This window comes from Kogia breviceps, chromosome 11 (genome assembly GCF_026419965.1).
Source record: "Kogia breviceps isolate mKogBre1 chromosome 11, mKogBre1 haplotype 1, whole genome shotgun sequence".
In the NCBI taxonomy this organism is placed as follows: domain Eukaryota; kingdom Metazoa; phylum Chordata; class Mammalia; order Artiodactyla; family Physeteridae; genus Kogia; species Kogia breviceps.
In genome coordinates, this window is record NC_081320.1 from 7,767,722 (window position 1) to 7,790,991 (window position 23,270).

The 23,270-nt window shown below is 37.4% G+C and overlaps 1 protein-coding gene across 7 annotated transcripts in view; it reads left to right on the forward strand.

Moving 5' to 3' along the window:
* TSGA10 (testis specific 10) overlaps window positions 1-23,270 on the forward strand; it is a 104,542-nt gene that overhangs the window by 75,536 nt on the left and 5,736 nt on the right. For all 7 annotated transcript variants that reach the window (XM_067007107.1, XM_067007105.1, XM_059079763.2 and 4 more), the window contains 5 exons: window positions 167-352; window positions 8,553-8,762; window positions 20,742-20,944; window positions 22,656-22,760; window positions 22,936-23,085. In XM_067007107.1, the coding sequence (XP_066863208.1) occupies window positions 167-352; window positions 8,553-8,762; window positions 20,742-20,944; window positions 22,656-22,760; window positions 22,936-23,085 (854 nt within the window). The remainder of the gene's footprint in view (window positions 1-166; window positions 353-8,552; window positions 8,763-20,741; window positions 20,945-22,655; window positions 22,761-22,935; window positions 23,086-23,270) is intronic.

Sequence of the window (23,270 nt, forward strand, 5' to 3'; positions counted from 1 at the left end):
ATGACTAATTTTCTAAACTGAGAGTAGAGATAGGAGTCCTTGAGATTATGGTACAGTTGGTCATTGTGGCAAGTAAATTCCCAGTGACCTGGCAAATAATGTTTAATTTGCATCACATGTTTAACATTTTACTCTCCTAAAGTAATGCCTAAGATTTGCTTTTTAGGAATCTGAGAACCGGCAAATGATGGACCAACTCCGAAAAGCCAGTGAAGATGCCGAAAACTGGGAAAATAAGGCCCGTCAAGCAGAGGCAGATAACAATACCCTCAAATTAGAATGTATCACTGCTGAGGCAGAGGGTAACAGATTAAAAGAAAAAGTAGATGCCCTCAATAGAGAGGTCGAGCAGGTAAGTTTGGTAAAATATGCTTGTAGTACATCCTGTATCATATTTAAAAGAGTTTTGTTTGGCTTTCCGTAAATTAAGTGTATAAACAAACACTTAAGTTATTTAAATATACTGTGAATTGTAGTCTGTTAACTGATCTCCGCTCTGGTTCTCTAATCTCTTACCTACTCTACAACTAGAATAATCTTTAGCATTTTTAAAAATTAGAAACTATTTCAAGCATACAAAAACAGTGCCCTCCCCAAAAGTAATATAAAAGACCCACATATGCCCATCTCCAAAGTTGAAGGATGCTAACATTTTGCCATATTTATTATTTAAATAAAGTCTCTCTTTATTTAATAAAACAAAACATTGCAGATACAACTCCTCATCCTTTCTTCTCCTCCCTCTCTAATGGTTGGTATGTAGAACTTTCATGTCAGTTGTATAACTCTTTTTCATGTTTGTACTTTTTCTACATATCTATCACCCACAAATGATGTATAATGTTTTGTGTGCTTTAAGTTTTTTTAAGTGATAATATACTGTAGGTATCTATTTGCAATTTGCCTTTTTTGCTCAATATTATAACTGTGAAGTGTATCTATTTTAATACATATAGTGTACATCTAAACAGTTGCTTCTATAGTCATTGAATAAAATATTTTATTTTTAAAATTCATTCCCATACTAAAGGACATTTAACTGTCTTCACTTTTTCTATAATAAAATGCTGCAACAAACAGCATTTGGTAAAAGTTACTGAGGTAAATAGGCCCTTACTGTGAAGTTTTGTGTTTATCTGTCTATGAGTTAAGCCATGATTACTGTTTATTGTAGCCATGCATGTCAGAGAGGCTAAAATTCCTTCTGGTGTCCTTCATTTGTCTCCTCTATTGTCTTTGGGTTCACTTAGAGACTCCTTAAATAGAGTCTGCACCTTGTAGTTCTTTCAACTGTGACCTCCTATTATTATACAGGAGCCCTGTTGATGTGGTAGTGAAGTGTAGGTGGAGGAGACATGTTCTATTATCCTACAATTAGGTCTTAGTCTTTTAGTGGGCATGTGCCCCTGGGATGTGACCTTCACAAGTGTTTCTCAGTTTTTTTCTCCCTTAGATGAGGTAGAAAGGCTTGAGAGACTCTGCATTATGTACTACCACCCCTCCACATTGGTTAGGCTCTGTTACAACCATGCTGGTTATGCTGTCACAAAATCATCTCCTTTGGGGGCAGACCTTTGTCAAGAAGGACAGAATCCTATGGGATTATTCAAAATGGTTACTTTTCCCCTCACCCTGCTAGAAGCATGAGGGGATTTTTCTCGGATATTAATCCTGAAAACCCAGTGGGCTCCAGGAGGTAAAACTAATAAAAATGTGGGGTTCTCCTCAGGCTGGGAGCCCAGGAGGATGTATCTCTCAAGCTAGTTCATGCTCAGTCTCTAGCAGGTGGTCAATTACCCTTTAAGTGTTGCTACCTGTTGCTAGCTCCAACGGCAGTTTCTCCTCCTGGTAAGCTGCAATTCTCTGCATTTACCTTTCTCTGTATTTTGGGTGCAGTGATTCATGTTATGTCTTCAATTCTCTGATAGATCAAAGAAGAGTTGTTTATTGTCATGTTTTCTGCTTTTTTCGTATTGTGAGCATGGGAGTGATGATCTCTGAGCTCTTTACATGTTGGAACAGAAACTGGAAGGCTGCTTGTTTATATGATTAGAGACTGGCTGGATTATTTAGTGAAATCTCTTTCTCCCCTTTCCCCTTGAAGTGTGAAGCCTCTGATGTTTCTCCTCAGAGGTGCAGCCTTGAATGCGTCCACAGTTACCCTGCAATGACAGTGGTTTGGGCAGGGCCTTTTTTGACTCTCTTCCTTTACTACACTCAGCTGTTAAGCCCAACTAATTTCTGGCTATTTGCTTTATCGTTTCCAACAGTGCCCTCAAGCACAAATTGCTTCATAGACTGATTCAATTAAATTTGGGTTGTTTTACAGGGATAGCTTTTGAGGTCAATGTTTGAGTTTTTTCTGAACCTGAGAAAGTTCTTCTTAGCAGTCTCTTACCCTAATTTTCGCTGGTAAATTAGCTGACCTGTGGTTGAGCTTGTATCTCTTAAGAGTTTACCATTCTTTTTAAAATTTCTTTTCAACATAGCCTCGAAGTATTTTCGCTGTACGTTCCATTGTTCTTGAGAGTGCCTTAGACTTGAATTTTCCCATAGTCAGTTGTAAATGAAGTAAAGTTCCTTTGGAAGAATTTAGGAGCTTCCTGCTTCAAGGCCTCTCTCTCTCTCCCTGGGCAAAATCTCTGAGCCCTGGCTCCAAAGCTGGTATGGGGACAGTGGTGCGGTTCTCTTTGAGTGACGTGCCCACTTTACGATCTAGGCACTTGGAGGGTATGGTGGGTATATGGCTGCAGCCTCTGGCCTTCTCAGCATGCCTCTCCAGGTATGGACCCTCTTCCTTATGAATAACCTGTGTCAAGGAGAATCAGAGCCACAGTGTTCTCAGTATGCCACAAACAAGATAGAACCTCCATCGCATGTGGAGGGGCTGGCCAGAAGAAGGGAGCCCCCGTCTCCCAGACACTGTTGTCAGAAACTTGGCCTCTGAAATAAGTAGCTTTTGGACGGGCATGAGAAATGCTGATAGTCTGCCTCTCCTGGGAATACACTATAGTTCTTGACTGAGTACTGAGGGGAGAGGGAGCATTGCTTTTAGCTGCACCCACCTGGAGTGGAATTTCCATCGTGCTGAGCTGGGTGTGGGGAGAGAGGGTCATACTTCAGATGCCACGGACTTTTCCTGTTCCCTCCCAGTTTTAGTTGGTTTTCTTAAAAGTGTTTCTTCATTTACTGTATGTTCTTAAGACCATTTCCAGAGACTATTTAAAGACCATTTAAGGTTGCCTTTTTTATAGTTTTCACTACTTTCACTGGTTCTATGGAGCTGCTCACATTGCCGTGCCAGAAATGGAACCTTATTCTACACAATTGATATGTTTTCATTTTATTTTATGTGCAAATAATTTTCTGATTACCCTTATTTTGTGGTATTGTTTAATTTTCAGTATTTGGAGATTTAAAAAAAAAAAACCACCTTTCTAGGGGCTTCCATGGTGGCGCAGTGGTTGAGAGTCCGCCTGCCGATGCAGGGGACATGGGTTCGTGCCCCGGTCTGGGAGAATCCCACATGCCGTGGAGTGGCTGGGCCCGTGAGCCATGGCCGCTGAGCCTGCGCGTCCGGAGCCTGTGCTCCGCAATGGGAGAGGCTACAACAGTGAGAGGCCCGCGTACCGCAAAAACAACAGCAACAACAACAAAAAAAACCTTTCTAGTTATTGATTTTTCAGTCTTTTACATTTATTGAGACTGTATGGCTAGCATATGGTCATCTTTCTGGGTTTTCCATGTACACTTGAAAATAACGTGTGTTATTTTGTTGTTGGGTAAAATGTTCTATAAATGTCTATTGGGTCAAGTTCAATAGTGTTTTTCAATTCCTATCATTACTAAGTTTCTGTTTACTTGTTCTACCAATCATTGAGAGAAGAGTGTTGAAATCTCCAAACATATTTGTGCATTTGTGTATTTTTTCTTTCAGTTTTGTCATGTTACTTCATGTATTTGAATCTGTGTTATATTCTTAATGAATTCATCTCTATCCATTGTAATGCTTATCATTCCGTAGTATACTTTGTAAGGTATTAATATAGCCACTTCAGACTTCTTTTAATTATTGTTTGTATGGTATATCTTTTTCCATGCTTTTGTTTTTAATCTTTCTATGTCTTTATGTTTAAAATAGTATTCCTTTAGACAGCATATAGTTGGATCTTGCTTTTTTTTTTTTTTTTTTTTTGGTGGTACGCAGGCCTCTCACTGTTGTGGCCTCTCCCGTCGCGGAGCACAGGCTCGGGACGCCCAGAGTCAGCAGCCATGGCTCATGGGCCCAGCCGCTCCGCGGCATGTGGGATCCTCCCAGACCAGGACATGAACCTGTGTCCCCTGCATCAGCAGGCAGATTCTCAACCACTGCGCCACCAGGGAAACCCCGGATCTTGCTTTTTAATCCTGTCTTACATCTGTCTTTTAGTTGTCTTTGGACCATTTATATTTAATGGAATTATTAATATAGTTGTGTGTAAATCTACCATGTTATTGTTTTCTATTTGTCCCATTTATTTTTTTTGTTTCCTTTTCACTCTTTTTCTGCCTTCTTTTGAGTATTTTTTTTTTTTAGTATTCCATTCTGTCTCTATTATGGCCTTATAAGCTGTATGTAATTATTTTTTTCTGCTGATTATTATGGAGTATAGACCATGTATCTTTTAATTGTCACAGTCTACCTTCAAAGAATAGATTACATCTTAGTACCCCTTTACTTCCCCCTCCCATTCTTTATCCTACTGTTCCTCCATTTTTCTTCTACATATATTGTAAACCCCATAGTACATTATTATTTTAACTTTAAATAGTTACCTTTAAAGAAATTAAAATATGAGGTGAATGAAAGACTTTTTTATTCACCCACATATTTACTATTTCTCATGCTCTTCATTCCTTTGGGAGATCCAAGTTTTCATTTACTATAATTTTCTTTTTGCTAGAAGTTCCTTTAAACATTTCTTCTAAATAAAGTAACAAATAGAAAAAATTTTAACAAAAAGTAAGTAAAATAAAATAAATGGTAAGAACTAAGTTCTTTTCAACTGAGGGGAAAAAACTGTTTCTTGTAGTACGTTGGCATTGAATTCTCTCAGGTATTGTTTGTTTTAAAAAGTATTTATTTCACCCTCATTTCTGAAGAACCTCCTTTTTTTACATGTCTTTTATGTGTTTATTTTCTTTACACACTTCCTACCCCACTGCTGATTGGTTTGGAAGTTATATGTTCTCAATCTATTCTTTTAGTAGTTAAAATTGTAATATGCATACTTAACAAAGTCTGTTGTTAGTATCTCCAACCTTCCTCCTAAACAATAATATATGGTCCTGAGAAAATTTGAATACTGAGCACAAAACTACTGCTTACTAGATCTTGTGCCCTCTCTCTTATTTTCTCTTTCACACACACACACATACCCCAATCTTTTATGATACTGTTGTGTACTATTTTAGTTCTACCTTGTTTTTATATTCTTAAAAATAAATCATTACTATTGTTCTTATTCTTTGTCAATCCTTATTTGTATCTACCCTTATGTTTACAGAATTCTTCATTCATCATTGCTTCTTTTTTTTGTCATGAATATATTAAAAATCATCTGCTTTAATCACTGTAAATAACTCTTGCTCAAAGAACTGTATAAATAATTGGTATGCTTGTTTCAATATCAGTGTTGTTTGTTTTTGTCATTGTTATATGACAATATTTCTATCCTTGATCCTAAAGCCTTGTGATCAAATCCAGGAGGGTTGACTTTAGGTGATATTAAGGGCAATAGTGATCAGGGCCAAGAGTTTGGTATAAAACCTGCTCAACCCAATTCTAAACATCCAGTTCTCTGCAGAACTTTGGTAAAATATACTTAGCAGAATATATGTTACTGAAATTTGGGATTTCCTAAGGATACATTTTTCACTTTTTCTAAAAAGAAAACATTTTTGAAGACATTTAATATGTGTTCACATGTCTGAGTAAATGCATTTATATATTAAAACTTGTTCAAATGTAAGGAAAAGAGATCTACTCCAGCTAGTTCAAGAAAACAGGAGTTATTGTAAAAACACAAGTGGAACATGTGGGAGAAAGGATTTCATGGGAACTCTTAAGTCCTAAATTTGCCAGGAATGGAGACTAGAGGATCGTTTTGTGATAGAGAATAGCTCTCAAGACCTCCACAACCCAGCCAGAAAACGTTCATCTTTCTTGTTGTGCTTCACTATGAATTGTCAGGGAGGTGCATCTGCTTCTACAAAAGGACTCTGAGTTATCATAGGCATGGAACAAACATTATGTTAAAGTTTAGAATTGGGTATGGCAAGGTAAAGTCAGACTCCAAAATTGGGTGAAGCCAGATCAAAGTTTTCAGTTTCTTACAGAAGACATTTTTTTTTTCTCTATCCAGAGACCAGGTCAAGATAAACTTTTGGTTGTCTCTCTGTGAGGTTGAGTGGATTTTTTTTTCCTGGAGCCTCCTTTCAAGGTTCCCAGATTATGTGGAGATCTCAATTCCAACTCTCCATTAGTCCTGAATTCTTGTCTCCTAGTCTTACTTGAGTGTGTTAAGCCATTTGCCATTACTGGGTCTTCCAACCCCCAACTCTTAGCTTCAGACCTGCTTATTTGCTCCTTGCTCTGGTTTTGTTTTCTCTGTTTTTGGCATGTGAGAATTTCTCTTTCTTACCTGCAAGTTCAACTATGAATTGCAAAAATAATTTTTTATTCTATTTTATCCAGATTTTCCTCTTAGCTTAATCAGCTATTTTACTGGAACCTGAAACGTCCAAAAGCATTCTTCTCAAAACACAAAACCAATCACATAACCTACTCTGTAAGATCTGTCAATTGTAATAAAGACCTAAATATTACATGGCTTACTACGCTCTATTGTGTAAATTGTATACCTTTTCAACTGTACCTCCTATCACTCTTCACTGTAGTCTCTGAGCTCTAGCCATACTAGCCTTCTCTCTGCTCTTGCTTTGCACTTAGCATCCTCTGATTTGAAAAGCCACCCTCCCAACACACTGTATATCTACTCACTTTTGAGATCCCAGTTCAAGTGTCATTTACTTAGAGAAGCCTTTCCTGATTTCCCCGATCCCATCAGTCTAGGTCACTTTTCTGTGTTCTACACTTTTTTCTCTAGAAATATTTGCTTAATATATATTTACATATTCGTCTGTATGATTATTTTATTAATGCATGATTCCCCCATAGTCTGGAAACTTCATGAGAGCAGAGACCATTTTGCTTATCATTGGATATGCATCTAGGCACATTGACTGGAACATAGAATATACTCAATAAGTATGGAATAGATGGGCAGGTGGGTGGATGGATGGATAGAAGGTTGTTAGAAGAATGAGTGAGAAATTGAGTGAGTGAGGAAGGAAGGGAGGCAGAAAGGTAGGAGTGAATTGTGGCCAAATAACTTATTCCAGGAGCAATTTTTTGTGCATTGTACTTGTAAAAATGCTTGTACAAGCAGAAACATTTCTTTGTCTCTCAGTTCTGTTAGTCTCACATAATAGCAAATACTTCTCTATAGGTGGCAGTGCACTTACATAAGACAGTTTTCTGAAAAAAAAAAAAAGGGGGTGTGTGTGGAATTATCTTGAACATTTGAAAGCATTTATACAACTTGACTCTCATATTACAGCTTTAAAGACATGCTCTTATTTTCCATAATGTGGATGTGTTCTTGATTTATACTTGCCCAGAGTCTTTTTCCCTCAGAGGTATTAGTAAGTGCTAGAGAGTTACCAGCTCTCATTTTATGATATTATGATACATATCAGCATGCCATTCAAGAATTAGAAAATGGGTATTGTGAATGAAACAGTAGATAATGTTTCATCTTTAACAATAATAATATTTATACTGTAGAATAATTGGAACTATGGCAAATATAGACAGAACTACAGGCCAAACGTGTATATCTCAGCTAACTTTGGGGATGAGACTTTTAAATTGTTTTCTAAATACATTAAAAAGAATGACCAGGGACGTCGCTGGTGGCATAGTGGTTAAGAATCTGCCTGTCGATACAGGGGACACGGGTTCAATCCCTGGTCCTGGAAGATCCCACATGCCACGGAGCAACTAAGCCCATGTGCCACAACTACTGAGCCGGCATGCTGCAACTACTGAAGCCCGTGTGCCTAGAGCCCGTGCTCCGCAACAAGAGAAGCCACTGCAGTGAGAAGCCCATGCACTGCAATGAAGAGTAGCCCCCTCTCGCCGCAACTAGAGAAAGCCCATGCGCAGCAACGAAGACCCAATGCAGCCAAAAATAAATAAATAAATTTATTAAAAAAAAAAAAAGAAAGACCAGTTGACTACTTTACTCCTGGATTTTATGTATAGAAATTTGAAGCCCAAATTTATCTTTCCCAGAATGCTTTGTGCATACTATTGCCACCTATATCATCTAAAGTTCCTTATAATCTAAAAGTACTATCATTAAAATATTTGCCCCACTTTGTTTTCCATGCTGTAGGTTTTTTTCAAGTTAAAAAAATACATATGTATAATAATTTTGTCCTTGCAGCACTTAAATGCAGAACGGTCTTACAAGTCCCAGATTGCTACTTTACATAAGTCTGTTGTAAAGATGGAAGAGGAGCTTCAGAAGGTTCAGTTTGAAAAAGTGTCTGCCCTTGCAGATTTGTCTTCCACAAGGGAACTTTGCATTAAACTTGACTCAAGCAAAGAACTTCTTAATCGACAGCTGGTTGCTAAAGATCAAGAAATAGAAATGGTATGTATTATGTTTTTAAACGGTTACTTTAATATTACTATTACTATAAAATTACCACCATTTTCAAAAAATGAACTATTTTTTAATAAAATATTACATCAAGCCATGCCTTTCAACTTTAGATTTTATTTTTAAAGTCCAAGAAATTAATTTATGCTGTGTTCCAGACAACTCAAGACCATAACAGAATCTCTTCTTGAGTGTGTAATTTGCATTTACTTTTAGCCAAAAGAATTATAAAACACTGATATATCAATCAGCAAAGAACCATGAGGCTGAGGTTTATCTAGCAAAATAATAACTTTAATGATATTCTTTTAAGCAAAATTTACTATTTGGCTGAGTTCTTTTAAACTGTAATTCACTTGATTGTATCTACCATGTGCCTGACATTGTGCTTGCCACTGTGAATATAATGTTCAAAAGATACAGTCCCCTGCCCTCAAGGGCCTCCTGGTATTGACATACAAATTATTTGGGGTGAATATTTTACTAGTAAGAAATACTCAAGTTTTCAGAGAGGGAATTCCTTTTTGGCCTATGGGTGTCAGAGAGGAGTTCACAAGGGCACACTACTGAACCTCAGAAGTGATGAAGCATCCCATTCAGAGGGAACAACCACTTAGGCAATGGTCTGAAGTTATAAGTAAACTCATGAGTGAGTAGTAAGTCATTAGCAATGGCCAGGTGGCTGAGATGCATCTGGAAAAATAGATGGAGCCTGAATCCTGAAGGGATATGTATTCAAGTTGCATAGTAATTGAAATATCAACACATTTTGGTGATATGTTGATACACATACACCAATACACCATAACCAAAAGGATTAGTAATCTTTAAGCTTTAAAATTATTACGCTTAGCAGAACTAAATATAAAATTGATAATGGGATTCCCTGGTGGCACAGTGGTTGAGAATCCACCTGCTGATGCAGGGGACACGGGTTCATGCCCCGGTCTGGGAAGATCCCACATGCCGCGGAGTGGCTAGGCCCGTGAGCCATGGCCTCTGAGCCTGTGCGTCCAGAGCCTGTGCTCCGCAATGGGAGAGGCCACAACAGTGAGAGGCCCACATACCGCAAAAAAAAAAAAAAAAAAAAGATTTATATTTATTTTTTAATCTTTTAAGGATGTTTACTACAGGTTTTGTTGCTTATTTACTAGTCTTTAAATATTTTTTCTCTTACTGTGTTAAAATACATATAACTTTTACCATATTAACCATTTTAAAGTTCAGTGGTTTTCACATTGTTTTGCAGCCATCACCACCGTCCATGTCCATAACTCCTTTCATCTTATAAATCTGAAGCTCTATACCTATTAAACAATAACTCCCCATTCTCTCCTCCCTGCAACCACTGGCAACCACCATTATATTTTCTGTCTGGATGATTTTGACTACTCTAAGTACCTCACATAAGTGGAATCATACGTGTTTGTCTTTGGGAGGCTGACTTATTTCACTTAGCATAATGTCCTTAAGGTTCATCTATGTTGTAGCATATTGCAGAATTTCTTTCCTTTTTTTTAATAGACCTTTATGGAGTATAATTGCTTCACAATACTGTGTTAGTTTCTGTTACACAGCAAAGCAAATCAGCCATATGCATACATATGTCCCCATATCTCCTCCCTCTTGAGCCTCCCTCCCACCCTCCCTATCCCAACCCTCTAGGTCATCGCAAAGCACCGAGCCGATCTCCCTGTGCTATGCTGCTGCTTCCCACCAGCCAACTGTTGTACATTCAGTAGTGTATATATGTCAACGCTACTCTCACTTTGCCACAGCTTCGCCCTCCCACCCCATGTCCTCAAGTCCATTCTCTATGTCTGCCTCTTTTTTCCTTCCCTGCAACTAGGTTCATCAGTACCATTTTATTTTATTTTTTTAGATTCCATAGATATGTGTTAGCGTGCGGTATTTCTTTTTCTCTTTCTGACTTACTTCACTCGGTGTGACAGACTCTAGGTCCATCCACCTCACTACAAATAACTCATTTTCATTTCTTTTTATGGCTGAGTAATATTCCATTGTATATATGTGTCACATCTTTATCCATTCATCTGTTGATGGACACTTAGGTTGCTTCCATGTCCTGGCTGTTGTAAATAGAGCTGCAAGGAACATTGTGGTACATGTCTCTTTTTGAATTATGGTTTTCTCAGGGTATATGCCCAGTAGTGGGATTGCTGGGTCATATGGTAGTTCTATTTTTAGTTTTTTAAGGAACTTCCATATTGTTTTCCATAGTGGTTGTATCAGTTTACATTCCCACCAACAGTGCAGGAGGGTTCCCTTTTCACCACACCCTTTCCAGCATTTATTGTTTCTATATTTTTTGATAATGGCCATTCTGACCTGTGTGAGGAGATACCTCATTGTGGTTTTGATTTGCATTTCTCTAATAATTAGTGATGTTGAGCATCTGTTCATGTGCCTCTTGGCCATCTGTATGTTTTCCTTGGTGAAATGTCTATTTAGGTCTTCTGCCCATTTTTTAACTGGATTGTTTGTTTTTTTACTATTGAGCTCCATGAGCTATTTGTATATTTTGGAGATTAATCCTTTGTCTGTTGTTTCATTTGCAAATATTTTCTCCCATTCTGAGGATTGTCTTTTTGTCTTGTTTATGGTTTCCTTTGCTGTGCAAAAGCTTTTAAGTTTAATTAAGTCCCATTTGTTTATTTTTGTTTTTATTTCTGTTACTCTAGGATGTAGGGTAAAAAAGATCTTGCTATGGTTTATGTCAAAGAGTGTTTTTCCTATGTTTTCCTCTAAGAGTTTGATAATGTCTGGTCTTACATTTAAGTCTTTAATCCATTTGGAGTTTATTTTTTTGTATGGTGTTAGGGAGTGTTCTAATTTCATCCTTTTACATGTAGCTGTGCAGTTTTCCCAGCACCACTTATTGAAGAGGCTGTCTTTTCTCCATTGTATGTTCTTGCCTCCTTTGTCATAAATTAGGTGACCATATGTGCGTGGGTTTATCTCTGGGGCATTCTATCCTGTACCATTGATCTATATTTCTGTTTTTGTGCCAGTACCATACTTTCTTGATTACTGTAGCTTTGTGGTATAGTTTGAAGTTGGGGAGCCTGATTCCTCCAACTCCATTTTTCTTTCTCAAGATTACTTTGGCTATTCAGGGTCTTTTGTGTTTCCATATGAATTGTAAAATTTTTTGTTCTAATTCTGTGAAGAATGCCATTGGTAGTTTGAAAGGGATTGCATTGAATCTGTAGATTGCTTTGGGTAGTATAGTCATTTTCACAATATTGATTCTTCCAATCCAAGAACATGGTATATTTCTCCATCTGTTTATGTTATCTTTGATTTCTTTCATCGGTGTTTTACAGTTTTCTGAGTACAAGTCTTTCACCTCCTTAGGCAGGTTTATTCCTAGGTATTTTATTCTTTTTGATGCAATGGTAAATGGGAGTGTTTCCTTAATTTCTCTTTCTGATTTTTCATTGTTGGTGTATAGAAATGCCAGAGATTTCTGTGCATTAATTTTGTATCCTGCAACCTTACCAAATACTTTGATTACTTCTAGTAGTTTTCTGGTGGCATCTCTAGGATTTTCTATGTATAGTATCATATCCTCGACAAACAGTGACAGTTTTACTACTTCTTTTCCAATTTGTATTCCTTTTATTTCTTTTTCTTCTCTGATTGCTGTAGCTAGAACTTCCAAAACTATGTTGAATAAGAGTGGTGAGAGTGGACTTCCTTGTCTTTTTCCTGATCTTAGTGGAAATGCTTTTAGTTTTTCACCATTGAGTATGATGCTTGCTGTGCGTTTGTCACATACGGCCTTTATTATGTTGAGGTAGGTTCCCTCTATGCCCATTTTCTGGAGAGTTTTGATCATAAATGGGTGTTGAATTTTGTCAAAAGCTTTTTCTGTATCTATTGAGATGATCATTTGGGTTTTATTCCTTAATTTGTTATTGTGGCATATCACATTGATTGATTTGCAGATTTTGAAGAGTCCTTGCATCCCTGGGATAAATCCCACTTAATCATGGTATATGATCCTTTTAATGTGCTGTTGGATTCTGTTTGCTAGTATTTTGTTCGAGATTTTTGCATCTATGTTCATCAGTGATATTGTTCTATAATTTTCTTTTTTTGTGATATCTTTTTCTGGTTTGGGTATCAGGGTGATGGTGGCTTCATAGAATGAATTTGGGAGTGTTTCTCCCTCTGCAATTTTTTGGAAGAGTTTGAGAAGGATGGGTATTAGCTCTTCTCTAAGTGGTTGATAGAATTCGCCTGTGAAGCCCCCTGGTCCTGGACTTTTGTTTGTTGGAAGATTTTTAATTATGGTTTCAATTTCATTACTTGTGATAAGTCTGTTTTTGTTTTCTAATTCTTCCTGGTTCAGTCTTGGAAAATTGTACATTTCTAAGAATTTGTCCATTTCTTCATGGTTGTCCATTTTATTGGCATATAGTTGTTTATAGTAGTCTCTTATAATCCTTTGTACTTTTGCAGTGTCAGTTGTGATTTCTCCTCTTTCATTTCTAATTTTATCTGTTTGCATCCTCACCCTTCTTTTCTTGATGAGTCTGGCTAAGGGTTTATCAATTTTGTTTATCTTCTCAAAAAAACAGCTTTTAGTTTTATTGATCTTTGCTATTGTTTTCTTTGTTTCTATTTCATTTATTTCTGCTCTGATCTTTATGATTTCTTTCCTTCCACTGACTTTGGGTTTTCTTTGTTCTTTTTTCTCTAGTTGTTTCAAGTGTAGGGTTAGATTGTTTATTTGAGATTTTTCTTGTTTCTTGAGGTGAGATTGAATTGCTATAAACTTCCCTTTTAGAACTGCTTTTGCTGCATCCCATAGGTTTTGGGTCGTCATGTTTTCATTGTCATTTGCTTCTAGATTTTTTAAAATTTCTTCTTCGTTTTCTTCAGTGGTCTCTTGGTTATTTAGTAGTGCACTGTTTAGCCTCATGTATTTGTGTTTTTTTACAGATTTTTTTCCTGTAATTGATTTCCAATATCATAGCGTTGTGGTCAGAAAAAGATGCTTGATACAATTTCAATTTTCTTTAATTTCCCAAGGCTTGATTTGTGACCCAAGATGTGATCTATCCTGGAGAATGTTCCATGTGCACTTGAGAAGAAAGTGTATTCTGCCACTTTTGGGTGGAATATTCTATAAATATTAGTTAGATCTATCTGGGCTATTGTGTTATTTAAAGTTTGTGTTTCTGTATTTATTTTCATTTTGGATGATCTGTCCATTGGTGTAAGTGGGGTGTTCATGTCCCCTACTATTACTGTGTTACTCTTGATTTCTCCTTTCATGATTGTTTGCATTTGCCTTATGTATTGAGGTGCTCCTATGTTGGGTGCATAAACATTTATAATTGTTATATCTTCTTCTTGGATTGATCCTTTGATCATTATGTAGTGCCCCGCCTTATCTCTTGTAACAGTCTTTATTTTAAAGTCTACTTTATCTGATATGAGTATTGCGACTCCAGCTTTCTTTTGATTTCCATTTGCATGGAATATTTTTTTCCATGTGTTCACTTTCAGTCTGTATGTGTCTCTAGGTTTGAAGTGGGTCCCTTGTAGACAGCATATATATGGGTCTTGTTTTTGTATCCATTCAGCCAGTCTGTGTCTTTTATTTGGGGCATTTAATCCATTTACATTCAAGGTTATCATTGATATGTATGTTCCTATTATCATTTTCTTAATTGCTTTGGGTTTGTTTTTGTGGGTTTTTTTTCTTCTCTTGTGTTTTCTGCCTAGAGAAGTTTCTTTAGCATTTGTTTTAAAGCTGGTTTGGTGGTGCTGAATTCTCTTAGCTTTTGCTTGTCTGAAAAGCTTTTGACTTCTCCATCGAATCTGAATGAGATCCTGTTGGGTAGAGTAATCTTGGTTGTAGGTTTTTCTCTTTCATCACTTTAAACATATCCTGCCATTCCCTTCTGACCTGCAGAATTTCTGCTGAAAAATCAGCTGATAACCTTACAGGGATTCCTTTGTATGTTATTTTTTGTTTTTCCCTTGCTGCTTTTAATATTTTTTCTTTGAATTTAATTTTTGTTAGTTTGATTAATATGTATCTTGGTGTGTTTTTCCTAGGGTTTATCCTGTAGGGGACTCTCTGTGCTTCCTGGACTTTGGTGACTATTTCCTTTCCCATGTTAGGGAAGTTTTCCACTATAATCTCTTCAAATATTTTCTCAGACCCTTTCTTTTTGTCTTCTTCTCTTGGGACCCCTATAATTCAAATGTTGGTGTGTTTAGTGTTGTCTCAGAGGTCTCTGAGACTGTCCTCAATTCTTTTCATTCTTTTTTTTTTATTCTGCTCCTCTGCAGTTATTTCCACCATTTTGTAATCCAGCTCACTTATTCGTTCTTCTGCCTCAGTTATTCTGTTATTGATTCCTTCTAGTGTATGTTTCATTTCAGTTATTGTATTGTTCATCTCTGTTTGTTTGTTCTTTAGTTCTTCTAGATCTTTGTTAAACATTTCTTGTATTTTCTCAATCTGTGCCTCCATTCTACTTCTGAGATTCTGGATCATCTTTACTATCATTACTCTGAATTCTTTTTCAGATAGATTGCCTATTTCCTCTTCATTTATTTGGTCTTGTAGGTTTTTATCTTGCTGCTTCATCTGTGACATATTTTTTTGCCGTCTCATTTTTTTTTTTTTTTTTTTTTTTTTTAATGAGTGGGATTGTGTTCCTGTCTTACTGGGTATTTGCCCTGAGGCTTCCAACATTGGGGTTTGTAGGCTGGGTCTTGGTGCTGAGATGAGGAACTCTGTGAGACCTCACTCTGATGAATATTCCCTGGGGTCTGAGGTTCTCTGTTAGTCCAGTGGTTCAGACTCGGAGCTCCCACCACGGGAGCTTCAGCCTTACCCTGGAAACTAACAGATATGTTAGAAAGAATACAAAAATAAAAATATAGATGAATAAACAACCAGAAGGTACATCAGTACCCCAATAGTAAAAAAGAGGAGGGAAAAGGGAAAAAAAAAGGGGTGGGGGGAAGTTCTTGGCTGTGGAGGGCAGGGCCTAAGCAAGGGCGAGGTTTGGGTGGTGGGCAGGGCCTATGCTTAGGACCCACAGGGCTGGAAAAGACCCTGGGGGCTGTGGGGGGTTGGGGCTTAGGCTCTAGGAACAAAAGGGGCCCAGGCATGCCCCCCACCCCTGGTCTTAGAAGGCAGGGAACCTTACCTGGGAGCCCAGCAGGCTTCCTGGGCTTGAGTGGGTAGGGCAAATGCCCTCCTCTCCTCTCCTCTCCTGCTCCTCCGGTCTAGGATGGCCCCTCCCACCTGCCTCTCCTGATCTCCCTGGCCTCCCTCCTATGTCCCCAGGACCAATGAGGGGTGGGTGGCCTTGGAGGGCAGGGGACCAGCCTGGGAGCTCAGCAGGCTCCCTGGGCCCAAGTGGGCAGGAAAGTCATCCTCTGCTCCTCTCCCGCTCCTCCTGGATGGCCCCTCCCACCTGCATCTCCTGATCTCTCCAGCCTCCCTGCTATGCCCCCAAGGACGCATGTGGCCTGGATTGGGCTTTGGATAGGGGGAACCAGCCTGGGAGCTCAGCAGGCTCCCCGGCTCTAGTGGGCCAGGCGATGGCCCTCCGTTCCTCTCCCTGTCTTCCAGGAGAGTCCCTCCCATCTGCCTCTCCTGATCTCCCTGGCCTTAGGGGGCACGGATCCTGTCTGGCCTCCATTTCTCCTCCCCCCTCAGTCCCCCTACATCCTACTGGTTCACTTTGGGGTTCCTCCCATCTCCTTGGGTGTCAGAGTCCCCCACCAGCAGCCAGCAGGCACCCTAGTTGTGGGGAGAAGCTAACTCCACATCTTCCCACACTGCCATCTTGACTCCACCCTCTCTTTCCTTTTGAAGGCTGAACAATATTCCATTGAGTGAATATACCACAGTTTGCTTATTTATTTGTCAGTTTGTGGACACTTGGGTTGCTTCCATGTTTTAGCTATTGTGAATAATGCTGCTATAAACATGGGTGTATAAATCTCTCTTCAAGATGCTGCTTTCCTTTTGTTTGGGTCTCTACCCAGAAGTTGGATTTCTGGATCATATGGTAATCATATGGTAATTCTATTTTTAATTTTTTGAGGAATCTCCATACTGTTTTCTAAAGCAGCTGTACCATTTTACATTCCCACTGACAGTGCACAAGTGTTCCAATTTCTCTACATCCTTGCCAACACTTGTTTTTTAGCCTTTCTTTCTCTCTTTCTCTCTTTCTTTCTTTCTTTCTTTTTCTCTCTCTCTACCCGCCTCCCTCCCTCCCTCCTTCCCCCCACCTCTCTCTCTCTTTTGCTAATAACTATCCAGATGGGTGTGAAGTCATCAGGCTAATTCTTATAGTATTTTTAAATACTCCTGACATAAATTTTTTTGCCTTAGAATTTAGTTATTTATGTATATATGTTTATCCCCATAATAAGCTGTATTTCAAGTGCAAGAACTATTTTATTTATCTTTGTATTTCTTCAGCTGTACTATGCATATAAGGGACAGTCAAATAATGTTTCTAAGTTAAACTTTTGATTTTGAGATAATTGTAGATTCACATGCAATTATAAGAAACTATACAAAGAAATGTTGTGTCTCCTTTACCTGGCCTCCCCCAATGGTAACATCTTGCAAAACCATAGTATAATATCTCAACCAGGCTTTTGACATTGTTTCAGGCAGGATATGGAACATTTCTATCACAGGACCCATCATGTTGCCCTTTTTTAGCACTATCTACTACCCTCCTATCCACAACCTCTCCTTAACCCCTGGAAACAAACAGCTAATCTGTTCTCCACTTGTAAATTTTGTCACTTCAAGAATGTTAAATAGATAGGATCATATGATATGTAAACTTTTGGGATTGGATTTTTTCACTCAGCATACTTCTCTGAAGATTCATCCAGGTTGTTGCATATATTAGTGGTTCATTCCTGTAACATAGTTTGTTTAATCATTCATCCTTTGAAAGACATCTGTTATTTCCAGTTTGGAGAGAACTAGATAAAGAGATAGAAAGAGAGAGAGAAATTAAAGACACAAATAAAAGGAAAGACATCCCACATCCCTGGATCAGAAGACTTAACACTGTTAAAATGGCAATACTACCCCAAATTGGTCTACAAATTCAATACAATGCCTATTAGAATCCCAGCTGGCTTCCTCATTGAAACTGACAAGACGACATAAAATTAATATGGAAGTGCAAGTGACCCAGAATAGCCAAAACAATCTTGAAAAAGAAGAACAAAGTCAAAGCACTTCCCAATTTCAAAACTGTCTATAGTAATCAAGACAGTGTAGTACTAGCATAAGGAAAGATATATAGGTCAATGGAACAGAATTGAGAGTCCAGAAATAAACTGTTACATTTGTGATGAAATGATTTCCAAAAAATTGGTAGCAATACAATTTAATAGGGGAAGAATAGTCTTTTCAACAAATGCTACTGGGACAACTGAACATCTACATGGAGAAGAATGAAGTTGGATTCCTATCACAGACCATATACAAAAATTAACTTCAAATGTTTTATAGGCCTATATATGAGTTAAAATTATAAAACTCTTAAGAAGAGACCATACAAATAAATCTTTGTGACCTTGGGTTAGGTAATGCTTTTTTAGAGTCACATCAAAAGTACAACAGAAGAAAAAATAGATTAGAAGGACTTCATCAAAATAAAAAACTTCTGTGCTGCAAATGATATCAACAAAGTAAAAAGACAATGTACAGAATGGGGAAAACAGTTGCAAATCATATATCTAATAAGAGATTTGTATCGAGTATATAAAGGACTCTTGCAACTTAGTAATAACCCAACTCAAAAAATGGGGAAAGGATCTCAATAGACATTTCTCTATAGACACTACATAAATGGGCAAAAAGCACATGAAAAGATGCTCAACATCATTAACAATCAGAGAAATGCAAAACAAAACTATACCATTTCATATCCACAAGGATGGCTATAATTTTAAAAAGACAATAGCAAACGTTGGCAAAGATGTAGAAAACTTGGAACCCTCATACATTGCTGGTGGGAATGTAAAATAGGCCTCTTTGGAAAACATCTTGGCAGTTCCTCAAAATGTGAAAAAATAGGATTACCGTAAAGTCCAGAAATCCCACTCCTATTTATCAAAGAAGAATGAAAACATAGGTCCATGTAAAAACTTATACACAAATGTTCTTATCAGCATTATTTATAATAGCCAAAAAGTGTAAATAGCTCAAATATTCCTACATCTATGCAAGGGAATATTACTTGGCAATAGAAGTAATGAAGTACTAATACCTGCTAAAACATGGATGACTCTTGAAAACATTACACTAAGTGAAGGAAGGCAGTCCCATAAGACCACACACACATTGTATGATTCCATTTATATGAAATGTTTAAAATAAAGCAGATCATAGAGACAGAAAATAGATTAGGGATTGTCTAGGGCTAGTGCTGGGGTAGGAGTGGGGCAATGACTGCTAATGTGTGCTGGGTTTCATTTTGGGATGATGAAAAAGTTCTCGCAATAGATTGTGAGATTGTGGTATGAGCATACAACTCTGTTAATATACTAAAAACCATTGACTTGTACAATTTAAATGGGCAAGTTGTATGGTATGTGAATTATATTCCAATAAAGCTGTTACCAAAAATGCAATCCTCCATTTTTATATTCCTGCCAGCAAGGTATATGAGATTACCATTGCCCATTTTAATGTTAATCAACACAAAAACTAAGAGATTTGCCAGTTTGATAAACTACAACATTGGTTCACCTGAAAGAGATTTTGCTCCCCAGGAAACACTTAGCAATGTCGATAGACATTTTTGGCTGTCACAACCAGGGTCGGGGGATGCTATGGATCTCTGGTAAGTAGAGGCCAGGGATGCCACTAAACATACTGTAATGCATAGGGCAGCTCCCTACACCGAATAAACGTCCAACCCCAAAGATCAGTAGTGTCAAAGTTAAGAAATCCTGGACTACAAGTACCGTCTTGATTTAATTTCTATTTCTTTGACTATTAGTAAGGGTAAGTTATTCTATATGTTTACTAATTAGCTGTAAATTGTACATTTTCTGTTCACATCATTAGTTCATATTTCTCATCAGTTTGTTCATCTTCCTTATATGAATAAGATATTAACTATTTACTGAGTTTATTTTCATCTGTTTTTTTTCCTCGTAAATTTTGTTTGTTTATAATGAGTATAAATATGATTGTTTTTTCTACAGTCAGACATCATTTTTTAATTGTATCTAGTCTAAAAAGTTCTTCCCCTACCTGCCCACCCCTTTCCTAATAATTTCATTTTTATTTAACTTCTTTTTCTTAGGGTTTTATCTTTTTACATTTGACTTTTTAAATGCATATATAAATTATTATAAATGTGTATTATGAGATAAGGAATCTATATAGTGATGTCTGGTTTTCCTCCTTTTGAAGAAACATTTGGCTTACAGAACGTATTTTAGGCTCAAGATAACCTTTTCAAAAAGTGAAGTTTTCCACAGGATCATGCAAGAGAGGGAAAGTGCAATTACTCCTTATCTTTCTTAACTATGGAGCACGATGACATTCCGTCAGGAAATTAGGTGTTTATAATTCAACCAACTCAGGACAAAGCAGTAGTTACAGATACTACCATGTCAGTCTTGCAGAAATAAACTAAGAAATATCAAAGCTGGAAATGGAAATTGTTTGAAGTTTGAGATTAATAACTCTTTACTTAAATTAATGAACTTTCTGATATTATCAGAGAGTTGGGGAAAGTGATACTCAGTGTGTGTGCGTGTGTGTATCTGGTAAGAAGGAGGACACAATTTCTAATCAAGAAATTAAAAGTGGTTGTCAATTTATAACATAATACAGACATTTTATGAGTCTCTGATAATACATCAGTTAAGTGAACAAATAGGAATAAGTATAGGTATCTTCCTATTATTGTACAGATGGAGAATGAGTTGGATTCTGCTCGTTCTGAAATAGAACTCCTCAGGAGTCAGATGACAAATGAGAGAATCTCCATGCAGAATCTAGAAGCTTTGCTGGTGGCCAATCGAGACAAAGAATATCAGTCTCAGATAGCACTTCAAGAAAAAGAATCTGAAATTCAGCTTCTTAAAGAACACCTTTGTTTGGCAGAAAACAAAATGTGAGTTGGTTAGCAATATGATAACATAAAGTCATATTTCTAAATTTTTGGTACTTTATAGATTGATAGAATTTTAAAGCTGGCATTCAGACAATTTAGTGCCATAATTTGCTATTAATTAAACTGAGGACCCCAAATATTGTGATTTATCTAAGATTTAGTACTTATTTCTATTATATGTTTATCTAAATTAATCTAAATTTAAGTTTAACCATCTTTGTTGATTGTTTGGGTATAAATGAACACCTAACATAATGCCTTTAGGAAATAACCAGATTAGAAGAAATTAAGCACTTCTGAAACCAGAATAATTTTTCTATTTATGGACCTACCTGGTAGTGCTACCGTCTTTTCATTTGTCACATAATATTTCCCTATGTACCTGTAAGTGTATACTGGTTACCTGGAAGAACTACTGCATTTACAGAATGCTGAAGACTTCCCCCAGAGCATTGATTTTGACTTTTTTTATTTTAAGAATCCCTAATACCGTTAGCACCTTATTTACAAGACAGGAGGATTAGGTGGGAATGCCTGCCTGCATAGTGAATATTTTATTATTAAACATAGTGAATATTTTATTATTAAAATATTAAACTAATATTTTTATTAAACTATTTTATTATTAAACTTAATATTTTATTATTAAACTCACCTCTCACAAAACTTCATGGGGACCCTTAGCCACTGTTCTTATCTGTCCCGCCTATAACACTTTTTCATCCAGCCTCAACTCTGCCCTCCCAACCGAGCAGGGGACGTGGGGAAGGACAGGAATCATGGTCTCAGGAATCAGCCACTTGTAGGAGCCCCCGACTAAGCAAAGGCTGCGAAGCCAGGGCCCGTTTCCTTCAGAAACTGATTTTAGGTTTTGGCAGCTGTGATTGAGTCATTCTTTTCAATCACTGCAGCTGGGCTTTTGGGGTACCTTCAACCAGTTCTGCAGGATCATTTCCTCAAGCCGTAGGTGGAAATTGCCTCAGTGAAGTGTGCCGACACGCCCACCTTAAGGGGTACATTCTGTTTTAGACTGGCTGGGAGCAGTATCAAGTAAGCCTGATAAAGTTGTGTGTTCTTAGTCTCTAAAGTTTAGACTCCAGCAGTCTGTAACGCAGTCCTGAAAGCCAGCAGAGAGGATAGAATGTTCTGTGCAAGCAGCGTTCACCTCTGTCATCCGCCTTACGGTAGTGTGCCTTATCACAGGGTTTTGGAGGCAGTGTTTAGCCCTAAGGAAGATCCTGTTAAATTGAAGAGATTTTGTTTTTAACAGTAGATATATCAAATTTCATTGCAAGTATATATAAGGCATTTGGTCAATTAAATGTACATATATACACATGCATTCATCATGGTGCTAGTATGCACTGGACTATGCACCTAATACCTTAAAGTACACTTGTAAAAATGATCTGCAGTAAATAAGTAATATAGGTAGATAATAGATAATAGTACCCCTCTAAACATGGGGAAACTGAGACAAAAAACGTTTAACTAATGGAATGGGGCTGGGACAGCTTAGGCTTTTAGTAGGCTACTTTGCACATTTACTACTTCTAAAGCTGGCATATTTTAGATGCACTAATACATCTATGAAAATGACAATTTTGCTTGGATCCAGCTGAGAAACCATTGCCAACATGGTTTCATGTACTCTAGGAGTCGTAGCCGTATTTTACCTGTAATTAACTGTCACTCACATTCTTTTACACAGGGCCATCCAGAGTAGAGACGTGGCCCAGTTCAGGAACGTCATAACGCAGTTGGAAGCTGATTTAGACATTACCAAGAGACAACTAGGGACAGAGCGCTTTGAAAGGTAAGTGTCTCTATGCCACGTTCAGCCTGGAAAGCATTGTTCCTTGGATAACCACAGATTTTGATTATTTCATGATGCTTAGATTTTAAAGCATGATTTGAACTATAGTTCTACGACAGTGTTAATAATGTCGCTGGATATAAAGTTTAGTAAAAGTCTCACTGTTTTGCTTTAGGGAAAGAGCTGTGCAAGAACTTCGCCGTCAAAATTACTCAAGTAATGCTTATCATGTGAGTTCCACAATAAAGCCAAACACAAAGTGTCACTCACCAGAACGTGCTCACCATCGATCTCCTGACCGAGGCCTGGATCGATCATTAGAAGAGTAAGTGGTTTAAGGATCCATTCTTCGGGAACCATATAGCAATAAAAACTGAATATCTGAGGGGGTAAGAAAACTCTGTAACAGTCTACCATGAATAGTGCTATTTAAACATCATTACATAATTAGATATGTAGACATAAAAATAAAGTATTTTGATAATTCATCTTATGTAAATATGTTAAAAG